This window comes from Salmo trutta, chromosome 11, assembly GCF_901001165.1.
Source record: "Salmo trutta chromosome 11, fSalTru1.1, whole genome shotgun sequence".
In the NCBI taxonomy this organism is placed as follows: Eukaryota; Metazoa; Chordata; class Actinopteri; order Salmoniformes; family Salmonidae; genus Salmo; species Salmo trutta.
Window position 1 is genome coordinate 11,826,036 of NC_042967.1, and position 21,602 is coordinate 11,847,637.

General features: G+C 48.4%; 1 protein-coding gene across 1 annotated transcript in view; it reads left to right on the forward strand.

Moving 5' to 3' along the window:
* Window positions 1-14,456: 14,456 nt before the first annotated feature.
* LOC115202215 (F-box/WD repeat-containing protein 7) overlaps window positions 14,457-21,602 on the forward strand; it is a gene marked incomplete in the record, with an annotated part of 98,143 nt that continues 90,997 nt past the window's right edge. The window contains 1 exon segment of the mRNA XM_029766199.1: window positions 14,457-14,880. Within this exon segment, the coding sequence (XP_029622059.1) occupies window positions 14,641-14,880 (240 nt within the window).

Sequence of the window (21,602 nt, forward strand, 5' to 3'; positions counted from 1 at the left end):
ACAAGGTTAGTTCATTGCAATAGCCTTAACATAATCTAGCATCGGTCAGCCTGTGGTAGATAGCTTATGATATCATAAAACTATCCTCCTTGGTATTTTGTTTTCTAAACCTTTATAGTCTCAACACCACAGATGGTTTATGTGGAATATGCATATGCACTTCCCTCCTCTGGGATTCCCCATTAGACCTGACAATAAATCCCCCATAAACCATCTGGGGTGGTGGATTAGACAGAACAGGAGATTAGGCTTCCATGGTGACTGAGCTGCCTTGTAACTGTCTGCCTGCCAGTGTGTGTGTGTACCCTTTAACTGCCCTAATCAAGGGGACAATTGGAGGGGGGATGCTACTGGCCTTTTGAACATGTGAACAATTGGAACCCACTGTTGGTGATCTCAATGACACACCTCTGTGTTCTGGCCTAGAGAGGGAGGGGGCCAGCCTGGGACTTCGGAGGGGTCCAGGCTGCGTCGGCCTTGCTGCCTGGCTTGTAAATGTCTTCATTTCTATGTGGATGAGGTGTGTAGGCTTATGTACAGACATCACATAGACCGCTACTGTGTGTGTGTGTCTCACCACACATGCCACTAGCATTGTTCAGTCCCATTTTTGGACCTGGATCCTCTCCAGACAATGCCCCAGGTGCAGACAAGGCCAAGGCCCTTCTGGGGGAGGGAGGCCTTTTTATACGCCTGTCTGACAGCCAGGGGTCAACCCAGATGGCATCTGGACACTGAGTTAATGCAAGTAGGGTAGGTACTAGGTACAGCGCCCCTTTGATGAATAGAGGCGGCAGGTAACCTAGTGGTTAGAGCGTTGGGCCAGTAACAGAAAGGTTGCTGGATCTAATTCCGAGTTGACGAGGTAAAAATCTGTCGTTCTGCCCCCGAACAAGGCAGTTAACCCACTGTTCCCCGGTAGGCTGTCATTGTAAATAAGAGTTTCTTAACTGACTTGCCTAGTTAAATAAAGGTTCAATTTATAATAAAATAAAACAGGACATGTCCATGTTTCAAATCACGTTTTATTTGTCACATGCGTTGAATACAACATATAGACCTTTCCTTACCGTGGAATGCTTACTTACAAGCCCTTAACCAACAATATTTACTAAATAAACCCCCCCAAAAGTTTCACAATAAAATGACAATAATGAGGGTATGGTGTAATGAGTAATGAGGGGGTACTGGTGCGGGGGTACAAATTAGTTGAGGTAAAGTGACTATGCATAAATAATAAACAGCAAGTAGCAGCAGTGTAAAAACGAAGGGATGGTGGTGTCCATGCAAATAGTCTGGGTGGCCATTTGATGAATTGTTCAGCAGATTTATGGATTGGTGTTAGAAGCTGTGAAGGATCCTTTGGACCTAGACTTGGCCATCCTGTACTGCTTGCTGTGCAGTAGCAGAGAGAACAGTCTATGACTTGGGCAACTGGAGTCTTGGACAATTTTTTGGGGCCTTCCTCTGACACTGCCATGTATATAGGTCCTGGATGGCAGGAAGCTTTGCCCCAGTGATGTACTGGGCTGTAGGCACTACCCTATGTAGCGCCTTACGGTCAGATAACGAGCAGTTGCCATTCCAGGTGGTGATGCAACCGGTCAGGATGCTCTCAATGGTGCAGCTGTATAACTTTTTGATGATCTGAGGACCCATGCCAAATCTTTTCAGTCTCCTGAGGGGGAAAAGGTTTTGTCGTGCCCTCTTCACGACTGTCTTGGTGTGTTTGGACCATGATAGGTTGTTGATGTGGACACCAAGGAACTTGAAACTCTCGACCCGCTCCACTACATTCCCATCGATGTGAATCAAGGGATGTTCGGCCCTCCTTTTCCTGTAGTCCACAATCATCTCCTTTGTCTTGCTCACGTTGAGGGAGAGGTTGTTGTCCTTGCACCACACTGCCAGGTCTCCGACCTCCTCCCTATAGGCTGTGTCATAGGTATTCCTTTTGGTGGGAAAGGGCAGTATTGAGATGGCGTCATCTGTGGTTCTGTTGGGGTGGTATGCGAATTGGAGTGGGTCTACGGTTTCCGGGATGGTGTTGATGTGAGCCATGACCAGCCTTTCAAAGCTACGGGGTGGTAGTCATTTAGGCAGGTTACTTTTGCTTTCTTGGGCACAGGGACTATGGTGGTCTGCTTGAAACATGTAGGTATTACGGACTCGATCAGGGAGAGGTTGAAAATGTCACTGAAGACACGTGCCAGATGCTCTGCACATGCTCTGAGTACACGTCCTGTTAATCCGTCTGGCCCCGCGGCTTTGTGAATGTTGACCTGTTTAAATGTCTTGCTCACATCGGCTATGAAGAGCATCATCACACATTCCTCCAGAACAGCTGGTGCTCTCATGCATGCTTCAGTGTTGCTTGCCTCGTAGCGATTATAAAAGGCATTCAGCCTGTCTGGCAGGCTCGCGTCACTGGGCTGCTGGGTTTCACTTTGTAGTCCGTAATAGTTTGCAAGCCCCGCCACATCCGATGAGTGTCAGAGCCGGTGTAGTACGATTTGATCTTAGTCCTGTATTGATGCTTTGCCTGTTTGATGGTTCGGGCATAGCGGGACTTCTTATAAGGGTCCGGATTAGTGTCCCGCACCTTGAAAGCGGCAGCTCTAGTCTTTAGCTCGGTGCGGATGTTGCCTGTAATCCATGGCTTCTGGTTGGGATATGTACGTACGGTCACTGTGGACGACGTCATCAGTGCACTTATTGATGAAGCCGGTGACTGATGTGGTATACTCCTCAATGCCATTGGATGAATCCCGGAACATATTCCAGTCTGTGCTAGTAAAACAGTCCTTTAGCGTAGCATCCGCGTCATCTGACCACTTCCTTATTGAGCGAGTCATTTTTTTTCTTCCTTTTTCTTGTTTTTGCTTGTAAGCAGGAATCAGGAGGATAGAATTATGGTCAGATTTTCCAAATGGAGAACGAGGGAGAGCTTTGTACCCATCTCTGTGTGTGGAGTGAAGGTGGTCTGGAGTTTTATTTTTTTACCTCTTGTTGCACGTGACATGCTGGAAGAAAGGAGGTAAAACGGATTTAAGTTGGCCTGCATTAAAGTCCCTGGCCACTAGGATCGCTTCTGGATGAGCATTTTCTTGTTTGCTCATGGCCTTATACAGCTCGTTGAGTGCGGTCTTAGTGCCAGCATCAGTTTATGGTGGTAAATAGACGGCTACAAAAAAATATAGGTGAGAACTCTCTTAGTGTGGTCTACATCTTATCATGAGGTACTCAGTCTCAGGCGAGCAATACCTCGAGACTACCTTAATTTTAAACATTGCACACCAGGTGTTATTGACAAATAGACAAAGGTCCCCACCCCTCGTCTTACCGGACGTAGCTGTTCTGTCCTGCCGATGCACGGAAAACCCAGCCAACTGTATATTATCTGTGTTGTCGTTCAGCCACGACTCGGTGAAACAAGATATTACAGTTTTGAAAATCCTGTTGGTAGGATAGTCTCAACCGCGCTCATCCAGTTTATTCTCCAGGGATTGCACGGCGGCCAATAGAACGGATACTAGAGGTGGGTTACCCACTCACCGTCAAATTCTCACAAGGTACCCTAATCTCCACCCCCTATATTTCCTTATTTTCTTCATGCAAATGACGGGGATTTGGGCCTTGTCTGAGAGCAATGTTATATCCTTTACTACTGATATGTGGTCCTGTGTCACTCAGTTTGTAAGAGCATGGTGCTGGAATCACATGCTAATACTAAATGTATGACCTCACTGTACCGCAAGCCACATGGTGTGAATCTTCATCAAATTAAGTTGTGATTTTCAGTCTAGACTCAATATAACGATTTACTTAGACTTGTTAAAGGTACATTGTACGAATTATCCTCTCGAACCCGAAGCCTGTTATTTACTTGCTAGACCTAATGAGAGGCTTAATGGGAGACTAGTTTTCCACTAAGCTTTCTAGATACACACTTTAACTGTATTTATTATCCCACAGTTAGAATCCTATTGAAATTGAAGCGGGTAAACCATTTCAGTAATTAACAGATTGCGTAAGAAGGAATGCCCATAGGATTCCATCAACCTACTAAGTCTAACAATGTTTGTTTACATGACGCTGTGTTCTTAATTACCGACTAATGAGCGCTGTTTTTTTAAAGACAAATATATTTATAACAAGAAATGATCTCACTTGCTTGATTATTGTTCAGGGGATTTTTGTTAGAAGCAGTTAACACTCTAACCCCTCAGAGTTTGTCAACAGAGAAGTGTATCCTTTCTTCCTCGTAAATAACCAACCTGCTGCTTTTTAAAAAATTCAGCTTGACAGTTAAAAGAAACCTCTTAAAAATTCAACTGAAGGAATTCCAGATGACTGTTTGGGGAATAAAGTGAATTGGAGTTTGATCATCAAACAACTACCCAAGTGTCTCTTGATGTGGTGCTCTGCTCTGGTGAATCTTAAAGCAAGCTTGTCCTCTTTGAATTAAAGCACAACCCTGACATGATCAACACTGCCAGCTCGGGTTGTTAGTCTACTCTTAGTGTTGTTGCTAGATGGGTTTTTGAATGAAAACAAGTGTTTTTTTTCTGCCAGTCAGTCCATGGGGCAGAGCAGGGCAGATGTCCGTTAAAGCATGGTCTGTGCTGCAGGACCCAGATGAGGACTAGAGCAGGACCAAATGGGAGGCAGGAGTTCATGTCTGTGACATGGCACCACTACTGTGTGACTGGACCATTGAGTCATTGACCCTGGCTCTATGGGATTAAAGGCATTTTGGATCAAGGCCAATATAACACAGCCAATAACACAAAACAGAAAAGCATAACAGGCTGTAACAATTCAGTATTACTTTACGGCACTTTTCTGGATCATGGTCAATAACACGGCCATGCCTACTCTGCTAATATCAACAAACAGGCCTTAACGGTTGCGAGTATTGCCTTTCGGCACAGAAATCTGGTCGTACAGCACATTCAATAACACAGGCAGCCATGTCCACCCATGATACAACCCGAGACATGATACAACACTTGAGTGTTGCCTTACCGCGTGGCAGAAATCTGGTTGTGGCCCCTGCTATGCTAGTCTCTCTCTGTGAGTCTCCGGTGCGACAGAGGAGAGAGATTTCCCCTATAAATCAATGGAGGAACTCTGTGTGCAGCAGAGGAAGCAACGCTGTTGATGTAACCCTGCTGCTCCACCACACTGTGACTGACATCTGTTCTGCAGTGTGAGTAGCTATGCTACCTGCTATGCAAACACTTAAAGGCATCTGTCTCTTTCTCTTTCCTCATGGATTACTCAAGTGTTTTGTTGGTTCTGCTGCGGATGAAAAAGAAGGGCTCACAAGTTCTGATAAGCAACACTCGCGTTAGCAGAAGAATTAAGAGTCCGGATGGATTCGAGTCGTTTGATCGTTTAAGTGGCTTAAAAGCCTCGATAATGAAAAGTTATTGCGAAGAGAATTTATACATTTCATAACATTGAGACGTTGCGTAAAAAACAATCAATGTTTACTGTGTTGCTAGGCTACCGTTTGGACTTCCTGTAGAAACCTACTCAAACTTCCTCCATCCTCTTAACCATGACTCAAAATAAAGCCCACTTGCACTGATCATATAAATCAAGTCTGGTGGCTTCAATCAATCGGAACATCCGACAGTGAATCACTCCCCATAGCTTTTCTTTATAGTTGCACCCTGGTTCTCTGGAGGGGTGCTGGGTCATATTCCTGTCTGCTCCCCAGGTGAGGGGAGGCCAGTGTGGGCTGAGACCAGCAGAGTTGTCCCCCCTCCCGCTGCCCCATCGGTTGGTTGTACTGTGCCGTCCCGAGCCCGGAGCAGGCACATCACAGACATGGTGTTTGAATATTTGATACCGGCCTAATTAACTATGCCCTTTTACTGGAGACGATGCACTGCTATTCTCCTGAGCCGGGCCCCTGCTGGCTTCAAGGCTACGCAGCCAAGGTTGTTGTTTTGCTGTCACGCTGGAGCTCTGCGTCGCCTGGTTGGAGCTCTGCACACGCGTCCTTCAAACAAAATAGCCTCCACACGCCTACTCTACTGATTCTACGGACGGTAATGTAGCCTACTCAAAAGCATCCACACACCCAGCAGGGAACCGTCCCAGCTGTCTCAGGAATGCCAGCTTGTTGATCCAAGCCTGCTAGGAATAGAGGCTCAGAGGAAAAACTTGGATTTGTTTTTGGGCTCCCATTTTCAGTGTTTAATAAACTCAATGGGTCTAATTCATTAGAAGTTTCTACCTCAACCTTCAAACTTTAGAAAATTAAATTTGTGTGTCTCATTAATGAGAAATCACTCTGAAGTGTTTTAAATGGAGGGGGCTGTTCAACTGCAGTCCATAGAAACCTTGTTTGTAGCTTTAGGCTAAGTCTGAAAATAAGAGCATGAAAAACGTTTCAGACAGTTCTACTTTGGAGTTGAAAGTTAGTTAAATCCAGACCAATATTATTTGGCTTACTAGTCGACGGCTAGTGTGATGTACACTGGTTGTCGGTCTTTGGAGTTCACCCATAATTCAGCCTACTCTCTGGAGAGTTAATGAACAGTCAATGCCTCATGGAAGCTAAATGCTCACTCCATTTTAATCTCTCTTATTCTGTATGCAATGGAGCTCTGTGTTCAAATGCTCGTTTATGGATGTATTTTTGCCAGTAAATTACGTTTTTGGGGTGAACTGGAACCTTGTTAGGCTAAATACTAATGCTTTTCCTGTTGGTTTGATCTAAAAAAGCAGGCCAGCTCTAGCCAGGCCTGAGGAGAATGTCAATGCTGATTGCCTTGTCCATCAGTCCTAAGCTATGGATAGGAACAAGATGGCTCCTGGGTCGTCGTGTGTGTTTCGCCTCAGGCTACAGAGGCCTGGATACCCAGCTAAAAGTGCTAGCCCTAGATAGATGGCATCATTGCATCGAGTCATTCTCAATCACCCAACCCTCCATCTCTTCCTCCCTTTTATCTCTCCTAGTTCTCCCCAACAGGTTGCCAGGTAACAGGGCCAACACAGCCTCCACAGGGGTGTTCAGGTACTCTCAGAACATTACATCGCTTAAAGAGCAATTAATTAGCCACTTTTCAACCTCAGGTTTGTTATCTCCAGCACCAAACCAGTGTCTACATTATGTGAAAACAGAGCATTTCTATGACGGGTGGTTAAAAAGAAGAAAGGGCCTATAAAAATGCTTCTCTTTCACAGGGTAGGGAGGGTATGAAAATCACTGTTTTAACTTTTGATGTCATCGGGTACCTCAGGAGTAAACGTCAGTTGGCTTTTCATAGCTGAGCATTCAGACTTTGAGAGAGTTGGAGAGGGAGTGGGAAACAGCAGGTCCGGGACAAGGTAGCATGTTCGGTGAACAGGTCAGGGTTCCATAGCCTCAGCTTTGTGTTGGTAGTGTAGCAGTAGTGACATTGACTAGTTCCACAGTATGCTCTTATCTACCTTATCTATCTGTGCTTTGCTACTGTGCTTTTGTAAAACTAGGGGACTTATGAAGTCTGAACAAAACAGGCCCTTTTCTCTCTCTTTCCATCCCGCTCTCCTTTCCTGGCATGTGTCTCTTTGGGCCACCTCATTACAGGAGACTCAGTGGGCTCCATGTTATGCTCTGTGGAGACCGGTTGGAAATGGTCTGCCATCTCCAGGACAGGGCTGCACTCTGCCGCAGCTCAGCCATAGCTTTCCTCTTTGACCTTGGGAGAGACATTAGTCTGTCGGCCTGTCCGGCCGCCGCTAAGGCCTGTCCTGCCGCCGCTAAGGCCTGTCCTGCCGCCGCTAAGGCCTGTCCTGCCACCGCTAAGGCCTGTCCGGCCGCCACACTGACTGCTTTATTGGCCCAGGCCACAGGAACACTCTGCCTGTCTGTACTTGCAAATTTTGGACACTTCAGCCCACGCGCTTACTCAGAGGTCTGCCTGCTTGCAAACAGACGTCTGCGAGCGTGTGAGCTGAAGTACATTTTTGCATCCAATCATATGGGTAAATGTCAAGGGATATGCATATGGCGATACAGGAAATAAGTAAGTGTACCCCTGAACAGCTCTGTAAACTCAGGTCTGCCTGACTTCTGCGATGGAGGTGGTTCCGCTTTGTCCTCCCTCTCCCTCTATCCCACCTGTTATGTGTAATTAACTCTGAGAGCCAGCCTGTCGTAGTGTAGGTGGTGTTTTCCCACACACCGGCTGCCCGTCAGAGATGGGAGAGACCTGGCAGAGCTGAGCCGCAAAAGGTCACGTGCACCCGTCCGCCCACGCCAAGGCAAATGCAGCTGAACTCCCGTCCAACTCTCTTGCTGCTGGCGCCTCTGCCCTCGCCGACGCAATCTTACGCTAGTTCTCATGGAAACCTGGCCTGCCTGGATACATGGAGATGGCAGACAACCTCCTGCCGCTTCACGTTAATTGAACCCATCGTCAGAGGGCATTGTGAGCTAGCTACAACGTCCAATAATAACGGCGGTTGAATTTTAGCACGTCACGGACCAGACTTGAATCACTGGACCTGGCTCGTGTGATGCACACCACTGTATCTGGACCCCTACTGTGGTGTGGGAGGGAGGGATGATTGGCTATGGCACCAGGTCTCCATGACAACGGCCCTGGCTGCTGATGGCTGTGTGGTCTGTAGGTGACAGGCAGCCTGCTCCATGTCAACCTCCCTCCCACACTGGTTGGATGTTTTAATAAAAATCCTGACCCTGGTAGCTGTTGCTATGCGACTCTCATGATTCCACCCTAGTGCCAGTCTATTTCATCCAAACCCCACAAGACTCCCCTTTAGAGGGTGTCTCAGGGAAAGAGTGACTGAGGATCAAGCTTCCTGTGCTGAAATCTCTCTGAGATGGTATTACACGCTCACTGGCAGCTCAGAAAAAGAACAGAAGCATTTCACTGCACCTGCTTGAACGTCTGTTTTAACATCTGCTAATCTGTGTATGCCACAAATAAACTTGGATTTTAATGTAGCCTGAATAAAACACAGCAGAGAGAACTGCTCAGAATCCGGGTGCAGTTTCAACAATGTCCACCAGAGGGAGGCAGTGCTCTGGCTGTGGAGTTCCATAGGCTCACACTGTCTGCTGCAGCTGTGCTGCCAGAGCAGCATCCCTGGCTTCAAACACAGCTATTTCACATCTGCTACCCACTGTCACTGGACAGCCTCATTCAGCCGTGTGTGTGTGTAGGCCCACTCTGTCTGCTCCTCTGGGGTCGCGTCAGAGCCTCTTGAGAGACAGAGCCACACTGGTGCACAATGCTGGGGGTTGGAGGTACTGGGAGAGGTCGGCTCTGTGGATACGATGAGGGTCAACGGCTGAGGACTTGATGAGCGCTGGGATGAATTCTGCTGTCTGGTCTAGCCCTGCAGTAGATTTGTTTATTTCACTGACAACCTCTTCATTAAAGAGGAAGCATGAACTCAATCCCAGCTTTTAAACGACCTCATCTCAAACACTGTGCGGTGAATGCAAAGGTACTCATTAAATTGGCGGAAAACACACACACACCTCGTACTCTGGGCCATACCTCTCAACCCTATGTAGTTGTGTCAGCTCGTAGACACACTCCAGACACGACATGTCGAGAGAGAGAGAGTGGAGCCAAACAGTTGGGATCACTGGGTAACACGGATAAACATTTGGCTCAATGAACACACTGCCTCCACGGACCCACGTCCTCTCGTCCCTTCCTCCCTCACCCATTTCCATCTCTATGCAAATTGTCTTTGGCATTTCCCCTGTCGCCTGCCTCACCCCTGTAGCTGCAGAGCCTCTGTTGCTCGCCACCCGGCTTGGCTGACGAGCGCCACATTCGCCACCCAGGATTAGGTTGGAATGTCTCTGACAACTGTCTGGCCCCAGGCCTCTTTGCGTCGGGAGTGAGCATTGGGGAAATTATTAGGCCCCAGTGGCAAAGCCACAGTGCCCTTATTTTGGGGGCGCCCGCCTCGTTGAGCATAGGGCGTTGGGCACCGCATTTTTTGATCACACATCCTAACTTTCCATTGTACATTATGGCCATTCAGGATTATGAGATAAGCGTGCATATATACACACACACACACGCCTATGTGTGCCCGGACCAAGCCAATTTGTCATTTGTTTGTCCTTGGAGAAATGTGTTTTTAAGGACTATTTCTCACACAAGCAGCCCTAGACATTAAAGATTAATGGCTGCTTGCAATTTTTATGTTCTTCAGCTAGTTATTCTTCTCTCAAATGAGCTTTCTGTTGCGCTTTTAGTGTGTGTGTGTGTGTGTGTGTGTGTACTGAATGTGGGTGAGAAGGTCTGGTTTCCTATTGGAAAGACTGGAGGCAGGTTTAAACCGCTCTTGACAGAATTGACACGCTGCTGCTCCCAGGCCAGTAGTGCAACAGGAAGCACTGCCACTCGTCTTCATTCTGCTAAATAGCTGTTGGCTTTTTGACTTACCTCCATGGACGTTTTCAGATTTTGAAGCAATACAATGTCTAGCAATTAGGATATGGAAATGGACCTGTGCCTCTGCAGAGCTGAACACAGCCCTATGTCCCAACAGTGTCTAATTTAAATGACAGCTGTTCTTAGGAACTAATCAAACACCAACCAGAAGTGTTTTTCTTAATTCTATGTGGCTCTTATTTTCTCTAGGACAAACTCTTTTTCAAATACTGTGTAGAATGTTCTTAGTTGAATGCGTTCAGTTATACCAAATGACTAGGTATCTCCCTTTCTCTTTACTCCGGCGTCCGATCCATGTGAAAGTCATTTTAATGTTTGCCTGTATCTTCAATGCTATTGTTATAGGGTAACAGCTTCTGCGACCGTAATCGCTGGCTGTCGGCTGGTGTTTATGCCCACGGAGATGCTAATGTAAACAGGAAGGAACCTCAACCCGCACTTGTACACAGTGGCAGGCTGTCGCTGTTCAAGGGGCTGGACTACTCATTCAAAATCAAATCAAGTCTAATTTTATTGGTCGCATCCACATGGTAAGCAGATGTTATTGCGAGTGTAGCGAAGTGCTTGTGTGTGTGTGTGTGTGTGTGTGTGTGTGTGTGTGTGATTACTCATTCATCAACTTTGTGTTCTAGCATGTGTTGTATAGATTGGTACGGCTAATCACTCACTGTTGCGAGGGAGGTGTGACTGCAAGTGTGTTATAATGTAAACAGCGAGGAAACGGTCTGTGTGGTCCGGTGTGAGCTAAGCCTTCCCAGCGATCCATCATGCCCAGTCACCATACAAGCCCAGGCCAGAAGAGCCTTGTTTGTTATGCTTTGTCTGATTTGGCTGTCAGAGCCTTACAGATGTGTGAATAAGGGAATGTGTTGCTACGGTTACGCGTAAACAGTTTCCTGTTTCTGAATAATCTGATATACCGTATTTGTTTCATATTTTAACGGATTTGCAAGCATGCTTAAAAAAAAAGTTACTGCATACAGCACCCTCTTTTCCCCCTCCCTGAACATCCTTACATGTGCTATAGAAGGATACAATATGTACTGCAATTGACCGTGCTGCGCCACGCTTCTCAGCTCGCCGACAAAAACGACAACGAGGGTGGGACGGCCAGTGGCACCGTTTCCCCCTACTGCGGATTCCATCTTTAAGTCATAGGTTAAAATCCTCCAATATGTTGCCTCAGTTTTTAGCCATATTTCGACTTGTTCTTGGAGTTTCAGTTTCAGTAATATAGGTACTAGTCCTAGCAGCATTGGCTGTCATAGTCAGAAACATTTGAAAGTGTGCTGAGTAACTCGAGGTCCAAAAAGGCTTGACCTTTGACACATCAGCGTTTCGGAGCCTTCTCCTCACAGAATGCAACCCCAGGGACCCCGAAGGGAAACGGTTGCACGGTCGCGGTATAGACTACAGGAGTGAAGTGTGTTCTGGAATAGCTCTGCTGTGTGTGTGAGAGTGTGTGCTCGTGTGTGTGTGTGTGTGTGTGTGTGTGTGTGTGTGTGTGTGTGTGTGTGTGTGTGTGTGTGTGTGTGCGCTCATTGCTTGAGCAAGTCAATTGCTTTGTTTCCTGAGGATGAGTTACCACCATGCAGGTAAACCTAGCATATTGTCATTAAGAAGATCAGACCATAGGTTGATCCTATAGGCTAATATAGTCCATCGGAGTTGGCATATTGGCGTCCGCTTTAACTGTAACCACAACCATGAACCTTTTTATAGTACCACTCAGGTGATCCCCCATCCCCCGTTCTACCTTAAACCCTGACCTCTAAATCTCCTCAAGGCCTTGAAGTCATCATCCCTCTGGAGGCTATATAAAACTGTATGGCATTCAGGATAAGAGATTCCCTCAAACCGAAGGCTTTGGGCTTGAATTCCCCAGGACCCAAGGTTAAATCCCTCATGGCTGACATTCCTACCATTTACCTTGGGCCTATCATGTTAACAGACATAAGCCTCAGCAGTGGGCCCATGGCACATAGTTTGGTAGTTGGAGATTAGCCAAAAAGCTCCCGTAGCCGGAATATAGACATGAGAGATACATTTGCTGTAGCCTATTCAGGATGTGTTAGGAAACGAGCAGTTTTGCTGGTGTCTCTCTGGTCACCTTTATCACCAATGGGCCTGCCTTGCTTGTATCCATGTGTCTGCACTCTTGACTGTTTACACTAAACCTCAGTGGGACAAGGTACAAATGCTGCCCGCTCCGCATTCAGACTAGAATCACAGTCATACACCGGGGAGTTCTTTTGTATTTCTGAATTATTCAGTTGCCTGCCAACAACCAGAAGCAACACAAAATGAAGAGGCCTCTCGGTTCAAGAGGACTAGGGCTTTGTTTTTCATGACATCTTTATTGATAAGGGAAGGGCAGCGTAGGGGGGAGTCAGCATTCTTTGTTGTCAGTCAGTTCTGCCAAGTTGTGAAGACTGTAATCCCCACTGATCCAGACCTGTTTCTTCTTCTGTAGTTGAATTTTCCCATAGCAATTATTTATTTCTACAGCCTTCTTTCTACAGCCTTTTTGATTAGAATTTGAGGAAGGTCCACGTGCTGAGATGTGTGACCTATGTGGGTATGGTAATGGAGTCTATTCCCAATAGGTTGACACACTATATTGAGAAATGTCCTAGCCGGCATGCAGCAGCATATTCTGTGGACAACATCGTCCCAGAAGAAGAAGAAGTGGAGGCAATTAAAAAAGTTGGAGAACTTCTCCTGCTCTTCTAAGGGAGATTTAGACCTTCAAATGAAATCCCAAGTTCAAGAAACGTTGGGAAACGGCGGCACTCCAAAAAGTTAATTTAAAAAATTTGACAAAAAGACCCCCCCCCCCCCCCCCCATTTCACCTTTTTTATTTTCTGCCGGACAGGGTAACGTTTCCGCAGTTATGCCTTGGTCAGAGCATCTACTGTAGGCCTAAAGCCTATCCACCCTGACTCCAGGACAAATAAAGCCTTGATGAAGTGACACACATTCCAACATCTGTCTGCTCTAGGTTTCTTCCTAGGTTCTGGCCTTTAGGGAGTCTTCCCGAGCCACCGTGCTTCTACACCTGCATTGTTTGGGGTTCTAGGCTGGGATTCTGTACAGCACTTTGAGATATCAGCTGATGTAAGAAGGGCTTTATAAATACATTTGATTTGCTGTGTGAACGGCAGCCCTAAATATCCTTCATCCGCTTCATCATCATAGTCAAGGTTACTATGATGCCGTAACTCCCTGGCCGGCAGCACTGAAGAGTTCGAGTTTCTGTTAATCCTTACTTTAGATTTGATGTCGTCGACGGCATCAGGCATTCATAAACATGGGCCTAAGTAATTCTGAGTGTGAGGAACAATCACTTGACCTGCTGTTCGATGTACATACCACTTAGCCTAAATATGCTATGTGCTAACAGTATTGATCTGCTTGACTTGAGTTGGCATGAACTGGCACTGTTTATGACAGGTGTCATGTCCCACTGCGATACTGTAACATTATGCCCCCCCCCAAAAAAAAGTTACCTGACACGGACTGTCTGGACATTTCTGACAAATTGTAAATAGTTCTCTAAGGTATGCAGTGACTGACATGACAAGAGGAACTACTGATGCACTACCCCATTTAGAAATGTCACCTTGTGCGTTCTACGATCGCAGCTTTCAAGAGCAAGTTGAAAGCCCAACTGAGTTCCTAAAAAACACAGTTTGGGATCCACTGCGTTAAGAGACCATATGAAAGCAGCTGATTACAGTGGTAAATCAGGGAGGAGCAGACAGGACGGGGGGGGCTGGTCTAGGGGGATTGCACATGTCACCCCATTGAACTTCCTTATAACAGCAGTTTTGGACGACCGGTGGAACTCATTCCTCCCCAGGGGGTCAGGGAGCCGGATTCCACAGTGACTCGTCGTTCCGAGGGGGAGTGGCCTATCCTGAGGCATGGCAGACAGCTGCTCTGCCTGGCAGGGACCGCAGCGGTGACATCACGCCCTGGGATATTTTAAAGAGGGCCGATGAGCTGGGGAGCGAGCTCGGAGTGGACAGACCAGCATCAACAGCGCACCGTGAGGGTTGTATTAGTGTTTTCAAGAGCTCCGGAGAGAAGAGTGGAATTCCCCCCGGCGACTTTGTACGACAACCTGCTCCCTGAGCCGACCCGCCCCTGATTCCCCCTCTGGGATATGACCTACTAGCCCGTGTTCTTGCAATGCTGAGGCATTGCCCCATACCCCTTTTCGCATCTTCCGGATCCCGAAAGAAGATGCCCAAGGCCTCTGGGAAAGAGAAGGCCCCCCTGGCAACACCGGAGAGCCAGGCCCTGGACATAGTGGCAGACCCAAAGGTGGTGGTCAAGGTGGCTAAGGAGCCTCCACTGCCCCCGCAGAAAGTGCTCCGGATCTTCAGCATCAACATCATCACTCAGGGGCTGCCCTTCTGTCGCAGACGGGTGAGTGCTGCCAGGCTTGGGCCCAAGGTGTGTTAAGGGGGGTTGGGGTTGGCCAGATGCTTACAGACATGAGCGAGGAATCTCGCCTGTCACCCACATAAAATGTCAAGGGGTCACTCCGCACCCTGCTGGCTCATCTGTGAGACGGGACTGACAAAAGCAAAACTGTCTGCGAACTAGTGCAACTGTGATTCTGTATTAGCGTCAAGATCTCTTCCCCGTTTCCTCTCTTCTGTTGAGTTGCACCTTGTCAGTTTGTTGTGTTTGTAGTTAATCAAGGTGACAGTTTTTGTCTCCCTCTGACAGTTGTTTGTTTTTTGTCTTTTTGTTTCTGCTCTGGTGACTTTTCTTTTGTTTTTTGAAATGTTCAACAAGAGTCTTGTTTCTTCCCTGTGTTGTATTTTGTCAAAGTGAAGCACAGTGGAGGCTGTCTCAAAAATAGTTCTGACCTCTTGACGCACAAGCCTTCTCAACGTGGATATAAACACTGTATCTGGTTAGGAATAACCCGCCCCACCTACTACATCTCTTCCCACTTCAGTCAACAAACAGTCATTTGTTACCATGTACTGTTGTGTCTAGTCTTGTTTCATTGAATCAAGATGGAAAGATAACAGCGATAGTATTTGTTGGCGCTTGTCCTTGACTGTAAAAGCAGTGACAGGTTTTATTCTTGTCAAAGCGTTTCATAATATGAAAACTATATTGCCAACACGTGAATGAGCGCAATAGCTTGTCGGTTTGGTAGAATACCCTATTCCCGAGGACTTTTACTAAGGGTTTTGTCACAATTACATTGTACCATGTTGTGTAATGCTAACAAATACACACTACCCAATCCTTAATCATGTGCCCACTTCAGCAAAAATAGCTTTCAACCAATTTATTTGTGTTTAAATATTCAGTGTCTCTCTAAAATCCGGGTTTATGCTACCGTGTGTCCTGGGTAGACTGCTGGGCGCAACAATGCACTTGTTGACGCGGTCATGTGCTCGGGCAGCCTCGCCCAAAGCGCCGTTCAGGACTCCTACGTGTGACCTTAAAAAGGCTGCATGGTATCTCTCTATTTATAGATTATGTTTAGGAGACGGCGACCAAACGTATTGATCGCAGGGATAAACACCTGGCAGCTTCTGTAGTCCAAGGAAATATCGGTTGTCGATGTTTCAAGAACGTAAAGTTGAACGTTTTATAGGGACAAGTGCATAAAAGACAAAGGCTCTGGATGTCCTCTCCCTTCAGAAGTCTTTTATTGCTGACGTGTTTCGGTGATGTCATCCGATTAATGGGAGAGGTGCTGCTAGATGGGAGGGGGGTTAAGTAAGTGACGGCCAGGACAGTTCAATGATACGGCACGCGATGGAACGTTACACCTCGACAACTGGCCTGCGGCTTTACTCCTTATGCTTAGCAACCTAAATTAAGCCGTTGTAATGTTTCGGGGGAAAAATGGGCGTAGGAAAATGACTTTTGCCGTGTTTAGGCAAGCATATCCTGCCGCTAAACCGGCTTCCATTTTGGGAACCCGGTCTCTTTATGCACCGCTTACGCCACGCTCGTACCAGTCCAGCATCCTTGCACGTACTTGCTTTTTATTTCTATATATATATATATATGTGTGTGTGTGTGTGTGTGTGTGTGTGTGTGTGTGTGTGTGTGTGTGTGTGTGTGTGTGTGTGTGTGTGTGTGTGTGTGTGTGTGTGTGTGTGTTGTGGCGCACTGCGGCAACAAGTGGAGAAGGTGCACACTTGTGAAAGTCTGACCAAGGCTTTGACTGCCATGTTGAGCTGATATCCTGCCAAATTGAATTGCGGCCCACACTACCTCTTTTATAGTTGTTCCCCTGTAAGGAATCAGACCTACCACAGCTTTTGTACCCCTGTCTGTGACATGGGAAATGTTGGCAGCCCTTGATGGGAAATTTGCACTTTTGTGACATTGTACTGATGTGAACCCTTAAAAAAACTTCATCACTCGGGGAATTGAATTGACTATAGCTAACAGCATTGGTATTTCCTTGTCAAATTAGACTGGCACCTCAATGTTTGGGTGTTGGCTACATCCTAGTAAAATGCCTTGGAGCTTAGACGAAGGGCTCTTTTTATAGGGGTTGCTGAGGGAAGGATGGGAGAGGACATGAAAGATTGAGAGAATAAAATTGTCCTCTTTACACCTCCACTTCTGCAGCTTTCACAGAGGGAGTTGAGGGACAGAGTGAAGGATGGAGAGAGGACACAGCTAAAACAGTGACTGAGGAGCCTGCAGCCCTCTCGCTCGCTCTCCCCCCCTCTGGCTCGCTCTCCCCCCCTCTGGCTCGCTCTCCCCCCCCTCTGGCTCGCTCTCCCCCCCTCTGGCTCGCTCTCCCCCCTCTGGCTCGCTCTCCCCCCCCTCTGGCTCGCCTCCCCCCCCTCTGGCTCGCTCTCCCCCCCCTCTCGCTCGCTCTCTCCCCCCCCCCTCTGGCTCGCTCTCCCCCCCTCTGGCTCGCTCTCCCCCCCTCTGGCTCGCTCTCCCCCCTCTGGCTCGCTCTCCCCCCCTCTCCTCGCCTCGCTCTCTCCCCCCCTCTGGCTCGCTCTCCCCCCTCTGGCTCGCTCTCCTCCCCCCTCTCGCTCTCTCCCCCCCCCCTCTCGCTCGCTCTCCCCCCCTCTGGCTCGCTCTCTCCCCCCCTCTCGCTCGCTCTCTCTCCCCCTCTCGCTCGCTCTCTCCCCCCCTCTCGCTCGCTCTCTCCCCCCCTCTCGCTCGCTCTCTCCCCCCCCTCTCGCTCTCTCTCCCCCCCTCTCGCCTCGCTCTCTCCCCCCCCTCTCGCTCGCTCTCTTCCCCCCCCTCTCGCTCGCTCTCTCCCCCCCTCTCGCTCGCTCTCTCCCCCCCTCTCGCTCGCTCTCTCCCCCCCTCTCGCTCGCTCTCTCCCCCCCTCTCGCTCGCTCTCTCCCCCCCTCTCGCTCGCTCTCTCCCCCCCCTCTTGCTCGCGCTCTCCCCCCCTCTCGCTCGCGCTCTCCCCCCCTCTCGCTCGCGCTCTCCCCCCCTCTCGCTCGCGCTCTCGCTCGCGCTCTCCCCCTCTCGCTCGCGCTCTCCCCCCTCGCTCGCGCTCTCCCCCCTCGCTCGCGCTCTCCCCCCCTGCCCTCTCGCTCGCTCGCGCCCTGCCCCCTCTCTCTCTCTCCCCCCTCTCTCTCGCTCTCTCTCTCCCCCCTCTCGCTCTCTCTCTCTCCCCCTCTCGCTCTCTCTCTCTCTCCCCCTCTCGCCTCTCTCTCTCCCCTCTCGCTCTCTCTCTCCCCTCTCGCTCTCTCTCCCCCCTTCTCGCTCTCTCTCCCCCCTCTCGCTCTCTCTCCCCCCCTCTCGCTCTCTCTCCCCCCTCTCGCTCTCTCTCCCCCCTCTCGCTCGCTCTCTCTCCCCCCTCTCGCTCGCTCTCTCTCTCCCCCTCTCGCTCTCTCTCTCCCCCCTCTCGCTCTCTCTCTCCCCCTCTCGCTCTCTCTCTCTCCCCCCTCTCGCTCTCTCTCTCTCCCCCTCTCGCTCTCTCGCTCTCCCCCTCTCGCTCTCTCGCTCTCTCTCTCTCCCCCTCTCGCTCTCTCTCTCTCCCCCTCTCGCTCGCTCTCTCTCCCCCTCTCGCTCGCTCTCTCTCCCCCGCTCTCTCGCTCGCTCTCTCTCCCCCGCTCTCTCGCTCGCTCTCTCTCCCCCGCTCTCTCGCTCGCTCTCTCTCCCCCGCTCTCTCGCTCGCTCTCTCTCCCCCGCTCTCTCGCTCGCTCTCTCGCTCTCTCTCTCGCTCTCTCGCTCTCTCTCTCGCTCCCCCTCTCGCTCTCTCTCGCTCCCCCTCTCGCTCTCTCTCGCTCCCCCTCTCGCTCTCTCTCTCCCTCCCCCACTCTCCCCCCCCTCTCGCTCACTCTCCCCCCCCTCTCCCTCTCGCTCTCTCTCTCCCTCTCGCTCTCTCTCTCTCTGCTGTCTGAGATCAAAGTCAGCCACTGGTTAAAACAGCTCAGAGACAAAGGGATCAGAATGGTAATTTGTACTTCATTAGCTCTGTTTATGCACTAGCTGTAGGTTCAAAAGCGGAGCCGAAAGGATCTAAGGTGGTGGCTAGGCAGGATAATATCCACTATGCTCTGTCTTTCCTGGCCACAGAGTCAGAATTAAAGAGATGTTTCGCTTTGTAAGTGTATCGCTCACTGTCCAATGGGATTCAAGTGGCACTCGTAATAATCACCATAATAATTTTCTGCAAGGTAAAACAGATTGTTACATTCCTCTGTTACACCGCATGGCTAACAAAAAGGGAGACCAAACTAGGTTCAGTCAACACACACATCACGAAGCAGGATGAGCAACTGTTCAGTCAACACACACATCACGAAGCAGGATCAGCAACTGTCCAGTCAACACACACATCACGAAGCAGGATGAGCAACTGTTCAGTCAACACACACATCACGAAGCAGGATCAGCAACTGTCCAGTCAACACACACATCACGAAGCAGGATGAGCAACTGCCCAGTCAACACACACATCACGAAGCAGGATGAGCAACTGTTCAGTCAACACACACATCACGAAGCAGGATCAGCAACTGTCCAGTCAACACACACATCACGAAGCAGGATGAGCAACTGTTCAGTCAACACACACATCACGAAGCAGGATCAGCAACTGTCCAGTCAACACACACATCACGAAGCAGGATGAGCAACTGTCCAGTCAACACACACATCACGAAGCAGGATGAGCAACTGTTCAGTCAACACACACATCACGAAGCAGGATCAGCAACTGTCCAGTCAACACACACATCACGAAGCAGGATGAGCAACTGTCCAGTCAACACACACATCACGAAGCAGGATCAGCAACTGTCCAGTCAACACACACATCACGAAGCAGGATGAGCAACTGTCCAGTCAACACACACATCACGAAGCAGGATGAGCAACTGTTCAGTCAACACACACACCACGAAGCAGGATGAGCAACTGTCCAGTCAACACACACATCACGAAGCAGGATGAGCAACTGTCCAGTCAACACACACATCACGAAGCAGGATGAGCAACTGTCCAGGCATATGATGACTATAGCCCTTTAACCTGTTTAACTCAGTGGTTGTTTTGGACCCGGTACCCTGGCCCTTTAACCTGTTAAACTGAGCGGTTGTTTTGGACCCGGTACCCTGGCCCTTTAACCTGTTTAACTCAGTGGTTGTTTTGGACCCGGTACCCTGGCCCTTTAAAAGGCTATGTTTGTGAGGTGATTCTCCCCAAGAATTTCATGAATGCAGAATGTCTTGACCTCCATCCGACAAGTGTTTATTTGTACCGTGTAATGTTTCAGATGTGTTGTGGGCTGTAAAATGGTGTTGAGGGTGTTATAACTGTAAATAAGGTGTCCCGCTGGGTACCTTCTGTGTTCCCTCATTCTCTTGCTACTTCCCTCTTTCTAGTTCATCCCTCCCTTCATTCCTTACCTCCCTCTCCTTTGGTAAGGAATGTTCTATGCCCTGTTTTCTACAGCTGCTAGGGAAATTCAGCCTTGACTCTAATTAGGATTTAATCGTTTGAGCTGAAGGTTGAAATACACCTTTAGGTACCAACCAGACCAAGGCCTCCAGGGGAGCATGAAACGAGATACCCCTGGCACAGGGAACAGAACACGGGAAGAAAAAAGTTACTTAAGGCCCCTTCTCTGGCAGCCTCCGGATAGTAATTGGTTTATTTATCCAAAAAAAGTAAATGTAGGATTACGCCACTGTTGCCAGTCGAGCTTAATCCCTGGCTTCCCGTTGCGAGAGTGCAGTTTCCCCCTCCAAAAGCAGTGCAGCGCCCTCGGCATGCCAACCATCATCAGGGGGATCTTTGCCTTCCCTCTCTACCTCTTTCACTCTCTCCCACTAACTAAAATACTGCAGAATACAGGCGTTCTATCAGCAATTTGCACACACTCCCCCAGTAAGATTAACTTTGTACGAAGAGACAAAATGGGTCCTTATAGGCTTCCCCTTTTTGTTCTTTAGTGGGTCGTGTTCAAGAACAAGTTTCTTTTGTTTTTGCGTCTTTGTCGCTGTTTTAAAATGGGACCAACTGCGAGGAGAGTTCCAGGCCCCGAACTGAAAAACAGTCTAAACTTTGCCACTGGCTGCCTTCCGGTTTGGCTCAGTAGACCAAACCAAACAGTAGCTAGGTCCCCCATGCCATGCCCAGTGGTGGGGCTGCTCTTGCTGGTGTGCCACGCAGACTCCATCAGACTCTACAGTGGAGGCAGCAGCTGGCTCCAGTGAAAGGAATTGCTGGTATTTCTCTGGTCTCTATGGGACGTTAGAACTTAAGTCCCCGGAGCTTCTGCTTTCAAGAGAGCTCATTCCTCAGAGTCCAAGGAGCTTTCACAAGAGATTTCTGTCATTTCTAATGCGACAGTGTTGCTGCTGAGATAATTGCTGAAAAGTTGAGTTATTTTAACAAAAATATGTTCATTAACTTCAGTTAACTGAATAAATATGTTCCATAGTACGGAGCAATTAGTGATTTTTGAGGTAGTTTGATTATAAGAAAATAATCATGGATTTCAGTTTCGATTATACATTAAATGCATTGAAATATTGACAGTAAATATATTTTATATTTAGTTTTATGGAAATTCCAAAGTCAATCATTATGAACATTCAATTGCAAAAACATAGACAATGAAATATTTTCAGTCAGGTCAATAGAGAAATAGGAAATGACTATGAAATAATCAAATATTTAAA